This window comes from Crocodylus porosus, unplaced genomic scaffold, assembly GCF_001723895.1.
Source record: "Crocodylus porosus isolate Cpor-Errol unplaced genomic scaffold, CroPor_comp1, whole genome shotgun sequence".
Classification (NCBI taxonomy): Eukaryota; Metazoa; Chordata; order Crocodylia; family Crocodylidae; genus Crocodylus; species Crocodylus porosus.
In genome coordinates, this window is record NW_017728935.1 from 7404343 (window position 1) to 7419583 (window position 15241).

Here is a 15241-nt window from a genome sequence, read left to right on the forward strand (position 1 = left end):
GCTGGCTTTGCCTGCAGGTCACCTGCTGGTCTGGGTGTGCGGGGTTCCTGATCCAGAGCACATGAGGATATCACGGCCCTGGCTCTAGAGGCTGACTCCCTGACGCCAAACTGCAGACTTGTGCTTGCCACTGGGGGTTACTGGTCTGGTCCCCAGGGTGCTGCTACGACAGCGGCCGTCTCGTTTGCTGTTAGCTTGGTGAGTAGCAGATCACAACTGTAAGACCGGTACTTATCTCATGAGTCTCCTGCTACCCACCGAGCCACAGAAGTTAGGGAGGGACGGTCCTGTTAGCTTACCTGCCCTGTCTTCCAGCAGTAGTAGCATCACCCTCTGCCACTTCCTTGTTCAGTCTTGTGCCGTCTAGTTATAAAACATGGCTCCCACCACTTCCCTTGTCTATTCTTCCAGACTCAGAGATCTCTCTGGGTTGGGATACCTAGCTAGCTTATTTTCCCCTGCCTTACACTACTTCCATCCCAAGGGGCAAGATAAACCCAGCTGTTACACTGGTACAAAACCAATGCAAAAATGAACACCTTGCTGGGGTCGTTTGACCCCAGTACTCTTTCCTGCCGTGCCAGGGGGTCGGTCTCGATGATGTATTCAGGTCCCTTCCGACCCTAGAAACTATGAAACCAAACAGAAAGAAACCATACCGTCTTATTAAATAAATAGTCTTTATTAAATCCAAGTGGTACAAAATCTGAATGTTGATTCTACGAGGGTGCCCACTGCAAGAAAGCCCCAGCGTGTGGTTATCTGTGCTGGAAGTACTTAACCATTTCTCCTCATGTTCCTCTGACAGGGCGAGTGGCCTAAGGAAGCTTAAGAAGGACTAAAATATCAGCATGTGTAAACTTGACAGAAAATGAAAAACAGAGTGGAGAAGTGAAAAATAATTTGTGTTGAATTGGAGTGTGGCGACCGGAGCCTTTGAAACCTGCACGTTCCTAATCAGAAGCTGTTCCTCTGCTGTTTGGAAAAGGCTGGAGATTTCATTGGTAAGTGTAAACTAGTGTTGACTTGAATGAGCCTTGGATAAAGTCCAGTGTCACTCAGGAGTCACTCCACCTACACGGGGCGGCCGCGGGGGCTGCATTTACAGCGTGCTTGCTGCTCTGCACGATCTCCCTGTGTGGACACTCCTTGCACACGCTAAGTGCAAGGTACCTTGCTCCACTCTCACAGGGGAGTAAGGCACCTCGCACAAAGGCACTCTTAGCATGCGCTGAGAATGGCCCATGGGAGAGCTGGGCAGAGTCACTAGTGCACTGTAAATTTACACCCGGTAACTACCCTGTGCAGATAAACCCGGTTGTTACACTGGTACAAAACCAGTGCAAAGTTAAAACCTGGCCTGTGTAAATGCCCAGGCGTGCAGGACGTGAGGGAGTGCAGAGTCAAGCTCTGTGTGTGTGAGTGGGACTGAGTCAGTGGAAGATTGTTTAAATTGCTGCAGTCTAACTTACACCACATTCAGCTCATAGCAGCTTATCCTATTTATGAACCTGATCCTCAGCTGACACAAATCAGCGCGGGGATTTGAGTTGCGCCTTTTCACCTAGCTGAAAGTCTGGCCCAGGATTTCTAAACTGTTTACAACTAATCCACAGTCTGGACTGACCCACACTTAACTAGTTTGCTCCAGTGCTAGAGGTGTTTGTTCCCAGTATTTCCCCCCGCATGGGGGAGTATCTCTGCAACTGATAGACCCCTAAAACGGGAACGATGCACCCACTGCACAAGGGTCTGGACAAACAATCGCACTTCAGCCAGCTACTGGGGGACGTGGTACTGAGCTGCTACTGCACAGTACCTGTCGGCTGGGCTGACACAGCATCTGATTAATCCAAAAGTGCATAAAGTTATGCTTTACACTTGAACGGCAGCACAGAACACATCCTATTCTGTTTATGTCCCTGTTTCTCTGAATTTAAAAAAACCCGGTCAATCCACAGGACAGCAAACCGTTGGGTAAATGAGTAGCAAGCTCGTTGCAGTAAAAGGCCACGAAAAATAGAAAGTGATTGCAAATATCCCTGTGAAAGTGGCTTGACTTACTTTCCTGTAAGGGAAAAAAGTAGCAGGTCTAATCTAGTCTGTCAGAGCTAGCTGCATTTTTTTTACAAACATTCAGTTTACAGGCTACTTGCAAATGATTTTTCTCTGACTGGAAGTTTTTCAGGCTGCAAAGCCAGTTTAAAAACTCTGACATAAACTCACTATCTTGATTTTGCAGACTACTTACAGTTGCACGTGTGTCATCCTATGAGTTATGATGCTAAACTGGTGCTGGGGCTCTCATTAAGGTAAATAATTGCCAAGTATAATGCTGATCTCTCATCCACTCCTTTTCCCAGAGACCAACTGCCGTTCGTGGCAATGAAACGTCTACAAATTCAGTGTTTTCAGACTAGAACCAGTGTGTGAAGAAATCAGCCCTGGATCAGTGGCTACATTAGAAATAGGGAGCAGGGTTGGGCCTGTAGAAATGGGAGATGAAAAGGAGGTGTACTCCATCTGCCCTGCCAATATTTACACTTCTTGCTTATGATAGTTTCATATACTGTTTATACAGCTTTGGCTTCCAGTAGAGAAAATACTGTATCACTAGCTGTAATGTAACTTCCGTTTTGGATTAGGATATATTGATACCCAATGATGCTGGCTTAGCAGCAGTTATACTTGTCATAATTTGTTAAATAACTCAAACACACATGCTGGGGTCTATAGTACACCTCCTGAGTAAGTTCAGTCTGCTATCAAAGTACTGTTTTTCGCTTTTGGGGGTTTGATACGTTCATATCTCTGCAGGCATTGCACACTGAGCTACCAGGAAAGCAATTCCACTGCAGCAGGGAAGCATTCTCCCAGTCCTGCTGTGCTGTCTGACTAGCAAGCCCTGCTCAGAGTACTATCCCTTGCAAGATCCTGGCAGAAGTTAGTTCCTTTTAAAGTGCAGTCAGAAACGTGAGCCGATGAACCGGGAGGAAATATACACAAAGGGACCTATTCATTGTCGACAGTAGTCTCCAGCAGTCCCCCATGCATTCAGTGCCCAGGTTTTAGATACAAAAATATGGCTTCTTGAGCTACTCAAGAGTTTTCATTTGGATGCTGAGATCATGTCACGAAGGAAAAGTTACCAGCAGCAGGTGATGACATCCTCAAAGTGACACAACCATCAGTGTGGCCAGCGTCAGACCTTTCCCGCCACACCGTAAACTGGCTTCTATTAAAACAAAGCACTTTTCCGCCTTTGCTCTGAGATCCATTCTCCAGGGCTTACATCCATTTGTAACATCTTCATCACCCACTTATCTTTCCGTGCCCCATCGATGAATTCATCGAGGGACAGTTGCCCTGTAGAAGAAATGAGGAAGAAAGAGACAGACAGGGAAAGTGCAGCAGGAAGTGAAAGGGACGTGAGGAAGAAGAGAGAGGCAAGTAAAAATAATATTCTGTCCATTAAATGAAAACTTAACAATGAGGGTTACCTTATTATGGGCTGGGCTTAAGATCCTTAACACAGTGGGCCTGAAACTACCCCCTTTGTAAGGGGTAGTTTGCAAAATCGGTGAATTAGTCTCAGATGAAGTTGCTTGTGTTTTGCAAGAGTGTCCAGATGAGGAGTTAGTCCAGAATAGCTATAGACTGGGCAACTTCCCTTTGCAGACGAGGCCGAACAGCCAGAACAAAGGTCAGACCTACCCATCGCAGGCTTTTGGCTAAGATTAAGTAGCACGTTCATTTGATACGTAACTCCTCCTATAGCAGGAGACGTGTGAGGCTTATTCTGCAAAGTCTTGCTAATGTGAGGCTTGAATAAGGACTATTCCAGGGTTTCAGGACAACGGCCTTTTGGGGCTAACCGATGACCTCAGAGACTGGGATGGGTCCAGTTTCAAAATCAACACAGAATAGAATAAAAGGGAATATATTTTCCACTTTAAAATCCTATTATGTTAAGGTGATGGGAACCGTTCTCCTCCACTCCTTGTTGGCTTTGATGGAGTGGCTTCAGATTTGTCCTAATGTAAGAAAGCGGAACGTGGCCCAGTCAGTCTAATTCGAGTAGGGTGATCCCCCTCCTCTGAACTGATTATCAATAAACTCTGGTTAAAATGGGCTTGGCCAGCTGAGGTGTGTTTGTGTAAAGCAGGAGTCCAATGCGAACCACAGACATCTTACCGTCCCCGTTCTCATCCACTAACTGGAATATCCTTTCCACAACCTCCTCTGGGGTGAGCAGCGGAGTCCTTTCCTCCATCTCGGCCCGGCACACTTTCTTCAGCCTGTAAATAGACTGGAAGGAAAGAAGCTTATGAATAGAAACATGCTAGCAGGCACAACGATTCACACAGCAGTCGAGACGTAGAGGCCTTTTGGAAAGGCTGCTAACTTGACTAGCTTGGTAAAGGTGTCCGACACGAGGCGTGCCCCGGTGGGTCTCTGACGAACCCAAACGAAAAGGAGGGAAGCGTCCCATTTCTTCTCACAGAGTTCATACTTGTTTTACATCTCAGTGCGGACTCCGCAGCGAGGGAGGAAGAGGTAAAAATATAAGGGGGCTGCTAATGTTATCTGCTACCTGCCTGTGTCTGTTGCACACGTTCGTTAAACTCCATGCTTCCTCCCAGACCAGCTGCGTGTCATTTCCCAGGTGTTACAGGTGGGAAAACTCATGCTGAGAAGTTAAAATCATTCGCTCAGGACCACACTTGCCCGTGACAGATCTGGGGGAGGCAGATCGATCTATCTGTCTATCTAGCTACCTGTCTAAAAATGGACAGGATTAACATATAGTGCAACTTATTGGATGTAGAGGCCTTGCCATCATTTTAATCAGACAAAAATGAGTGCATGATGGATATAAAGTGTCACCACATGAGAAAAGTATGCTACATCTGCTTCTGCCAGGTGCAAGTGATGACACAAGGTGTGGGACAATAGGTAATCAAGCTTATTATTATTACTGTTGTTGTTGTTTAAGAATATAACATTAAAGATTTAACAAACAACCAAGGTAATAACAATGACGCCCATACCAATAGCAATAATAATATCAGCAAAGTCCTCTACATCAGGGCTTCTCAAAGCGGTGGTCCGCGGACCGGTGCCAGTCCGCGAGCCACCGGTTGCAGGTCTGCAGCGAGTTGCCAGGAAAGCAATACATATATTTTCAGAAGCGTAACACTGATACGTCATGGCGGCCCAGTTCGCACTTTCCAACGCTCCAGGCAACGTCACGTCGTGCGAGGTGAGGAAAGCGAAAGAAACAGCCGGTCGCGCACCTGTGTCGCGCTGTTACAGGCAGTTGCTGCCACCGGCTGAACCGGGCACCGGTCCCTGGCCCACTGGAACAAAAATTGCGGGTCCGCCACACCAGATAGTTTGAGAAGCACTGCTCTACACTGAGTGCTGTGCTGATCCCAATCCTACTCCCGTGGAAGTCAGTAGGAGCTTTTGCTACCGAATTAAGCCTGGGTGGGAACAGACCCTTTGCATACCAATGCCACAGAAGCACTTCAGTCAGCAGCGCTTGTAGAAAAGCTCAGTAATGATGATGACCTTGCATTTGAGCATCAACATTCGTCCAGATCATGAGAAGCAGTACTAGACAGGCCCCTAATGTAATCTCAGGTTAAGAGGGGATTCATTAGTGCGATAAAGTGTCTGGCCAACCTCAGCTGAGGAGCGATGTAGTCGAAAGCACCGTGCCGCTCAGCGCCTCTGCTCTGTTTTCTGTCCCCAGAACAAAACAGATCTTCTCTGCTTCCCCTCCATAAATGCTAATGCTAGCTCTTTGCCCCAGCCACTCTTGGGACAAAGACCTCTTTATATTGGTTTTGGTCATCAGGCTGAAGGGTTTTGTCTGGCATCTTCCTAGGCAGGTAGCAAGGACATGATGGAGCCTTGCCCGATTTCTTGCTGACCTTAAAACCCAGACTGAACCTGCCCAGGACTCCCTGCCCTCCCCACGTTGCCCCTGCCTTTTTGTCACACCCACTGCTCATGACTCACTCAGCAAGAAGGATCAGCTGGTTTTCGTGGCAAAGTTATTAGCTACTTACCAGGCCGGCTGCAAGGACTAAGTGGCTGCACAGCTGGGGAGAGATCGTGTAGACACTCCCAGAGGAGAATCGGGGGCTCAGGTGCAACAGCGATGAGCACCCGATAGGTAGACCACACGGGTGTCACCTTAACCCCTTCAAAGGAGAGCTGGTTTTGCCTGGCTTAATACCCATACCGCATGCCCATGCTACGTAGACTTGGCCATATTCCCTTTCCATACGTGTTTTACTGATAATATACTCCATAATATTTCAAATACTGAGTTTCCATGAGCTCTGGACTTTGACTATTCGTTCGTTGTTATTCATGATATTTTGCTTTGAGCAGGGGGCTGGACTAGATGACCTTGTGAGGTCCCTTCCAGCCCTGCCTCCCTACGATCCCATGACTTGGTCACTTCCATTACATCGTATTGTTTCTGGTGCTGTCTGGATAACGGAAAAAAATTAACTAGAGGAGAAGGCCCAGTGCTGAAGGGGTATTCCTGTTCATGCCGGACTAACCTGCCACACCTGTAAGTGCTGATCAGCATAGAGACAATAGCTTTTCTCTAGGCATTTGCAGGAATGAAATTCAGTTGTGCAAACACTTGCTAACAGTAAGTAACATGGATGCAGTCAAACTGCACAGCGGGTCAGGATTTCAAGGTGCTTGCCCTAGGTTTCCCTGGCTAGTAATGAGTGTTGTCTAGGCATTTTATGTCCCGGAGCTCCTATTCCCTGTGAAACAGGGGATGATAATCTCTTCTTCCACACCGTGTCGTCTACCCCGACTGTTACTTCTTTGAGACAGAGTCTGTCCTCGATACCATTCCCAGGTCTTGGAAGGGTCTTTGAAACACTACTATCACAGAGGTGAATCTTACGTACTTCGACTATTTCTAGGAGCTCAGGTTTGTCTATGCAGCCATTCCCATCCTTGTCGTACATTTTGAACGTCCACCTCAGCTTGTGTTCCAGCTTTCCTCGTAGGACAAGATTCAACGCGGCCACGTACTCCAAAAAATCAATGGTGTTATCCTGCAGAAACAGAGAGACAAGCACATGGAGCCTGGGTTGGTCCTACCCGATGGAAGTGTGTAAAACCAGGATGACAAAGCTGCGACCACATTACTCTCGCTGATGGGGCTATTTATGTGCTTCCTTTCTTTTCTAAAGGAGGCACTTTCAAGACTCTTGATTTATTGTGCAATGTGGGGCCTGCTGGTGAATCTATTCTTCCATTTTATGAAGGTTTCTGGTGTTTGGTGGCTTTCTCATCTCTCATGTAACTTTGTTTAAAGGAAAAATACAAGGAAAACAAATACACGGTTTTCTATTTATTTCCAGAAGGAGAAAAATCCCTCCTCATAGCCTGACTCCAATTTAAGCCTTATTTTGAGCATAAGTAGGACTGAAGGACCACATAGGCCATTTATTGGCCCTTGAACTGCATGTCATCCTCTGTTACTCTGGTGTTTGGAAACTATCACTGTGGAGCAGGCTGAATTTCCAGCCACGAGGAAAATGTTAACAATGTCCATGATGTAGTCTACAAAACAATTAAAGGGGTGGCTCACTGGTCCAGTGAAGATGTGATATCCTTGCCATGTGGAAATCTGACGTAAAGGTCTGGAGAGGAATTTCAGTGATCTGTATTCCCATTTGTGGACTGTTTCCTCCCTGCAACAGTTCTCTCACAAGGAAACCCTGCTATATAATGCTAGCTTTACAGGCTTGTTAGCTAATGGCCAGGGACCAGGATAGAGATGGGGAAAGGAAGACTTAGCCAGGGCAGCATAATCTTTATTTCTGAATTGCTAGAAGTGGAAATCGCTTGTTAATACCCATCCCTGTAACAGTTTTGGTGGGAAGACTAAACGGTCTGGGGTGCTATGTGCGTTCTGTTTTTTCTATGCTTTTGCACACTACAATGGCAGAAACATTCTCTTACACTCGTGTTCAATGTATTGGGCATACTGGGTTTGTCTACATGTGCATGAAGGCACTTTTTCTAATGTACATTAAATTTAGTACCTGCAATGTGAGGTACTAAAAAAATGTGCATCAGGTGATCTTAATGTGCAGTAATGAATGTGCATGGTTTTAAAGTGATACTTAATGTACAGTAGCCTATTTTACTGCACATTAGCATAATCACACAGGTTTTTAGGTGATGCTTTAATGCGCAGTAAATTAAGCTACTGCACCTTAAAGCGCATGTGTAGATGTACCCACTGGTACTACATGGTTATTAAAGGTATCTGCTTTGACATCCCTTTCATAGCCATGCTGATCTGCTAGTATTAATAGGAACTATATATATGCTTCCACTGCAGAACTGACATTCATGATGCTGATCTTCAAAGCGACAGCACACATGCTCCTCGTTGCTGTAGTCACATGGACTTGCTTGGATTTGCATTTGCAAGTGGGAACCTTGGTTCCTTTAGAGGTGCACGCTTTGCTGTTCTTGCATCTGCCCAGGCTGCCCCTCGAGTTCAGACCGACGGAGCTAACTACACCCCTGCATCACTCAACCTGGCAAAGACTTATGCTTGCCAGCTTCTACCAGAGGGACCTAAAGCAGCTATAATACATGCCAGCGTCTCCTCCCATGGAAATGATCACAGGCAAGATTGGGGGAAAAAGTATTCTCCTACAGAAATATCACAATAAAGAGGGGCATTGTCAAATTACAGGTTCTGGCCTCCATTTCCAGACATGTTTAGTGACATTTGATGTTATGCTTGAGATGCTTACAGAGCTTGAATTTCAGGGGACCTCCACTCCTTCGGTGTCTTTAGATTTGCCCCAGGTTGAGCTTCAAAAACTACTGTTTTGGCAAGTTAGGTCAGGGTTCTGTGCAGAAGGACATGTAATACAATAATAAGGACTAAACCATGCTGTTACTCAGTGTAACATCTCAATAAATGCGTAAGCGTGCTTTAAGAATTCTGAACATTTCTAGAAAACATTAAACCAGAGAAATGTAACTGTCTAATTTAGCATGTGCCTTGGTGCCAGACAACTCAAGCAACTTAATTTAATTAACTGAAATCTAAGTATGTGTTTAAGTCACACGGTCCCTGCAAAATAGGTGTTTTTTTCAGTCGAGTTAGGCAAACGCGGAACACGTGCACACCAAGTAGGTACCTTGTTCTCCCACTGAGGGCTTCAGCTTTCATCTAGCGTGGGGTACGAATGTGCACAGAGGCAGTTCCCACGATACAGCTCCTGCACGGTAAATCCCTGCCCCTTTTACCTCGCTGCAGCTAGTCTGTGCACCCATGCAGCATCAGCCCACTGCTAGCGCCCAAACGGACACCTATAGAAAACTTAACTAAAGTCACCCCCGTTGACAAACACACCTTTCGGCTCACACAGATGGCCAGACTACTGACACGAGTGGGATTCTGCAGGGTCCCCTTTCCTCCACGTGGCTGTAGTGGTAGCTAGCTGTAGCTAGCAGGGGTTTGTAGGAAGTTGTTTTTAAGCCCAATTGGATTGGCCAAAATCTCTGTTCTCTGGGTTTTCTTCTGTTACCTTTTTCTCTGAGCCTGATCCTCCTGACACTGGAACCACAGCAGAAAGATTTCAGTGGAAGTAGGGCTGGGACCTCTGTGTCTAATGCAAGGCCCATGTTGAGCATCCCTTTATTCCACAGCAGGTGCATCTACATGAGATGTTTACTGTGCAGCAGACTAATTCACTGTGCAGTAAATGCCACGCATGCATCTACATGTGCCCTCTAATAGGCTGAGGTAAACTAATTTACTCTGTAGCAGAATAGTACTTTTACTAAAGACAAGTACTATCCTGCTGCAGAGTAAAAATCCCCACAGCAGTGCATGTTTGGACACTGCCCAGGCTAGCCGGGGCAGGAGGGTGCTTCAGTGCAGGGACTGCCTGGTGGCAAGCCCTGCACTGGAGCATCCTCGTGCCCTGCTTGCTCCCCACAGCATGCTGAGCTTCAAGGAGCACGGCCGGGGCTGGCAGGCTGACCCCCAGGCCCCCTGCCAGCTGGGGTGCTCCATTCTGGTTTAACATGCTGCAGTCCCCAGGCGCACATGACGTTGTGTGCCAGAGAGCAATAAACTCCAGAGCAATAAGCTCCAGAGTTATTGGGCTGCATTAATATGCATGTGTAGATGTGCCCACGGACAGACACATATGGTCATCATCATACACTACTCTGGCTGGGATCCTCAAATGAGCCCGAGAGAGGTGGACACAGAACTGACACTACGTTTCAGTGCAAAACTTCCTTGGAGTTCTTCGAGCATCCTGTCTGCCTGTCTGTCTTTTTGGTCTGCCTGCCTGCCTGCCTGTCTAAAATGGTGGCAACCGTTAACATTTAGTGCAACAGATTAGAAGTAGAGACCTTGTGTCATCTAGTGCAGGGGTTCCCAAACTGTGGTATACGTGGCAAGACGTCTCGGGGGGGCGGGGGGTACGTAGGAGAAATTGTGTAATGGCAAATTTCATTTTCATTATAATACTAATTGGCACTTAAGGACTTAAAATATAAAGCGCGTGTTGGTAGGGGTAGACAGGCGACTGGTAAATGTGGAAGGGAGTACGCAATAAGAAGTCTGCCAACCGCTGATCTAGCGCTGGTTGTCATCTCACCAGCAAAAAGGGAATACATGGTGGGCAGAAAATGATACCGAGTAGGAACAGGAGCATTTTAGACCCACTTTGGACCTCCGCAATAGATGACACAAGGTGCAAGGCAATGGACAGTCAGGCACAGAACGTTTTTATTATTCAAACCACCTCTCACTTCTGGAGCCTTTCAAATCAAATATTGCTTAACTTCCTCCTGCCCACCATTACTGGCATGTAGAGCACCGTAAAAATGTCTTTCCTGTCTATAACATAACTGTGATTAACAAGACAGGTTGGTCTTCCCAGCGTAGATTCCTATACTGTCCCCTGACAATTATGCATCTACAAACGAAAAAACCCCTTTATTGGCTTATTATGAATAGTGATATTAGAACATCGGGGTGACATTTAATTGCAGTGGACATCATCAAGGGCCACATATTGCCACGGCAATAAAAATCCCTTGCAGTAAGAGGGCAAGTATGTGGAAGCTCCTCAGGGCAGAGATGCGCGGTTTGTGTCTTGCACATTTCTGCTGGATAACAGATAAATAATCAAACAAGCACAATTTTGCCACCTTGCTTTGCAAGTCAAGCGAGGGGTGAGATCAGGGGGACTACTTTCAGTGCTAAGAACTATTTAGAACGAGTGGGAGGCTTTGAATCTGAACCGGTAACGATAATCTCAACACGGGATTAGTCCCCAAACAGCAAATTTGGGCAGTGCTTGAGCGGGACTGAGAGCAGAGCGCTGCATTCTCCTATTTTGTCCACACATGCTTTGAGCTAGTTGTATATTAAATACTTGCTGTGAGGATCTCTTACAAGACCTGGTCCAAATGCCTCTTTCCACTGACTTTGGTGCACTTCGGGTACAGCCCAAGAAAAGTTACGTTACTTGCTATATATCAACTCCAAGCACTAGTTTCTCAAAAAGAGAGGCAGCAGTTTGGACATTTTAATGCGCAGAAATAATGTAGGAAACTTGTTCCACCTTCATTCACTGTACGTCCTTCTGTACCACGAGGGAAAAATAACTTCTCATAGAGGAAAATAACTCCTCAGAGTTTATCTCCTCTTCTGGCTCTACTGTTTGAGGAAGTTTAGGCAAAACTGTCAAGGCATCTCAATCCAAACTGGGGCATGTGTAAGAGAATATTTCGACCTTCGCTGGGTCTGAGGTTTCAGATATAGGTCAGAATGAAATGGGGCAATTTCAGTTAGGTATGGGAAGCACTGAAGGTCCTTATGGGGCCACCATGCTTTGTCCTTGGCGAATGTATCACTGACTTTAGTTTCATGAAAAAATAATAATGTGTTACAGTGAACCAAGACAATTGCCATACTTCAGAAGGAAAACAAGAATAGTCATTGGTCTACTTGACCTGCATCACTACTCGATTTAGGACACTTACCCCGTTTTTATCAAAGGCTCTGAACATATTCTCAATATAATCCGCAGCTTCCTTGTTATTTTGGACTCCAAAAAAGCGTTTGAATTCGTGCATGAAGAGCGTCCCACTGGGACATTCCACCACAAACTTTTTATACCACTCCTGCAACTCGGCCACATCGATATCTCCCTGGTCCCCTTCCTCGTTTGTGAACCTTTGTCCCATGTTGAGTCGCAAAACCCCGAGAAAGAAAGACGGGATAAGAAAAGGAAAGAAAAATGCAGAAAAGTCCTGTTGCTTGTATGGTTCCTTTCCCCCCCTTCAGCTCTGTTCTCTTACTTCTGTTTCTTCTTGGGTTATTCTTTTCCGCCTTTGCTTTGAATGTTATGTTAACCACCTTTTGCTCCTTTTGCTTTAATCTTTCTCTTCGTCTTTCTTTTCCCTCCTTCCCGCTGGTTTCTTTCACCCTTATGATTTCATTGCCTTGCTAGAGGATCCTGGAATGAGTTTGCTTAGTTAAATCAGTGCAACGTGGTATCAGACTCGGATAAAAATAACTAAGATCATTAGGAGATTCCCACGTATGCTTCAGAGAGACCTTCAGATGTTCCAAAGCTGCGCCTCAGTCAGGAGCAGACTTCACGCAGGATCAAAATGTTTCCTAATATGAATACTTCCATGTCAAAGAATTTGAAAGCCTCAATTCCCATTATCACATCACAGGCACACCACTTTTCCCTGATTCTGAGAATTGTTTTTCACTAGTTTTTCAGCCCTGACACACCTACTAGATTTTGATACTCTAGGCTTCCTTTGAAGCATATAAGATAGTCAAAGTTTAAATTAAACTACTGGAAATAGCAGACTATATTCCTTTTTTAGGGACTGCAAAATAGGTCAGTTTTGGTAAGAAAATAACTGCAGTCTTTTGCAATTTTTTTACTTAAAAATAAAATCTCGTTCAGTGAAAATGAGCTCATGGGCAACATTTTCAGAAGCTCCTAAGTGATTTAGGGGCTGGAGACCCATTTTATAAAGGGCCTCAGGGCCATAGTTTTAAAGCGATGTATGTACCTAAGAATGCATTATATTGCTTTCTGAAATCCTATCTATGGGATTTTCAGTCCCAAATTCCCACTGAAATCAGTGGGAATTACGGGCAGCATACAGATGGGTCTAGCATGTGCCTCCATTTTATCATTGCAACACCTAAAAATGAGGCGTCTCCCCCTAGGGAGGCGATCGTAACTAATAGCATTAGGTGCTGAGGCTCCCCGTATAGTCAAAGGAGAGAGCGAGCTATCTCCAAAGGCCAGTGTAGACTGCACGGGGGGCTTCTAGTGAAGAAATAGGAAGTGCAAAGCACAGGGGAGTGTCTGAAGTCCCACTCCTCAAAGCTTGGACACCCCGGGGTCAGCCCAGCACACGGGACATTTCCATCACCCACACTGGTGGTGAAGCCACTTGCCTTTTCCCAACAGCAAAAGTTTCACCTAGGCAGAGGGAGACCCTTCCTCAGTCTGAGGGAGCTCTCAAGTACACGTCCCACTTCTTGGGAGAATGCCTTTAGGCTAGTCTGAGTGGGCCCCTTCTTCCTCCTCCTGCTGCAGCTGAGTCACTAGACATCCAAGCTGGCGCAGGCGAACAGGCAAGAGGCAGCCTGACTTTTGCATGTAAGTGAAAGGAATGTGCTCTGGGCTCATGTGAGACACTGCTCTTACCTCCCATTGAGATGTGCATGCCCCAGCCTGCCAGGGAGCTTGAGCTGTTTATGATGGGAGGGAAGACAGAACCAGAGAAAACTGTGAAAGAATCTGGCTGCTAAGCTCCTGTTTCCATAAAAATGTGTACCCAGGTGCAAATATGCATGTGAACCCAACACAGGTGCAGCAGCCACCAGAAGGTATCCACGTAACGCCGTGCTATGACAGTGGGTGCTGGAGCGATGATGTGATTGCCCCAAACGCCTAAATGCCTCAGGATCCGCATCCCAGTGGCAAAACTGATTTAGGTGCTTGTAGCTCCTTCTCTCTTGCTGGTGTGTAGGTGAGATTCTGATTTTAAAAGAAAAAACAACAACAGAATTCCTACATGAGAAAAATAAAATACTTTTAGAAAAAGAAAAATATATTTTGAACAAGAAATAACTCCTCCCACATTTACCCCAAATCTGTGTGTACCTCATGCTCTGATAAAGCCCACCCCAGTGAGAGAAAGAACTTTGATTGCTTTGAACGCAATTGCTATCTCTTGTTCTGATTATAAAGATACCGTGTAAGGACCCCAATCAATCAACGATCCTTCAAGTCAGGCGCTCTTTGGACTCAGAAGAAAACACGGAGCCTTGTACCGGAGAGCTTACAGTCTAGCGCATCCCTCTCAAAGATCATGCCCTCATTTCTGTGTGCGACATTTCTGTACCAGGTCTGGAGTCCAATCTGTCTCTCTGTGATAGCTGGGGTGAAAAAGAGTGACCTGTCTCTATAAATGTGCTTAAGCCATCTTGATGTGCGGATAGGATTCCTTCTTAAGAGGACTGGGGCAGCTTTAACTGGAAACAATGGACTCCACAGGTGCTAATAATAGGAAGAAGGGTCATAAGCATTAAACTAACAGCTGATGGGTGCAGTCTGGGCTGGAAAGAGGGGTTTGTAATGTTCTGGAAGAACATGGTTGGACAGTTGAAGTAGGCACGTGCTACTGCAGAGAGACCAGAGAGCTATAAAGATAGCGTGAAAGAGGCCTGTCTTTCTCACTCCCGCTGTCCTTTTGCACATGAGAGTTGCCCCACCGAAGCCTATGAATGGTACACATCGGTGAAGGCTTGCAGGCCCATACCCAGGTGTCAAGAGTATTCAAGTGCTCTGATTCATCCAAGAGTGCAGAGCAGATGTATGAGTGCAGGCAGGGTCCCCAAAGAGATTAAAGCCACTTTCCCCTAGCCAAATGCCAGGTCAGTCTCCCTGAAGTGCAGCAGGACACCGTGGTGCAGAGAAACCCAAGCTATATCTCTTCGCATGCGCAGGGATGAAGTTTCCGATAAATTTAAGCCTCGATTCTGCAGGTGCTTATGCATGTGCTAACCTTTACTGCTGCAATAGTCATGATACAGTCACAAATGTCCAAAATGAAGGTGATAACTCACTGCCACTTGTGGAGAGCTTTAGTCGCCTTCCGCAGA

The 15241-nt window shown here is 46.1% G+C and overlaps 1 protein-coding gene across 1 annotated transcript; it reads right to left on the reverse strand.

The window, feature by feature from the left end:
• Window positions 1–1914: 1914 nt before the first annotated feature.
• Window positions 1915–12627, reverse strand: GUCA1B (guanylate cyclase activator 1B). Its single transcript, XM_019546847.1, has 4 exons — window positions 12082–12627; window positions 6948–7097; window positions 4195–4309; window positions 1915–3366 (listed from the first exon to the last, which is right to left on the reverse strand). Exons 1-4 carry the CDS (start codon window positions 12283–12285, stop codon window positions 3239–3241), a joined length of 597 nt encoding a protein of 198 aa, XP_019402392.1. The 5' UTR covers window positions 12286–12627; the 3' UTR covers window positions 1915–3238.
• Window positions 12628–15241: the final 2614 nt, after the last annotated feature.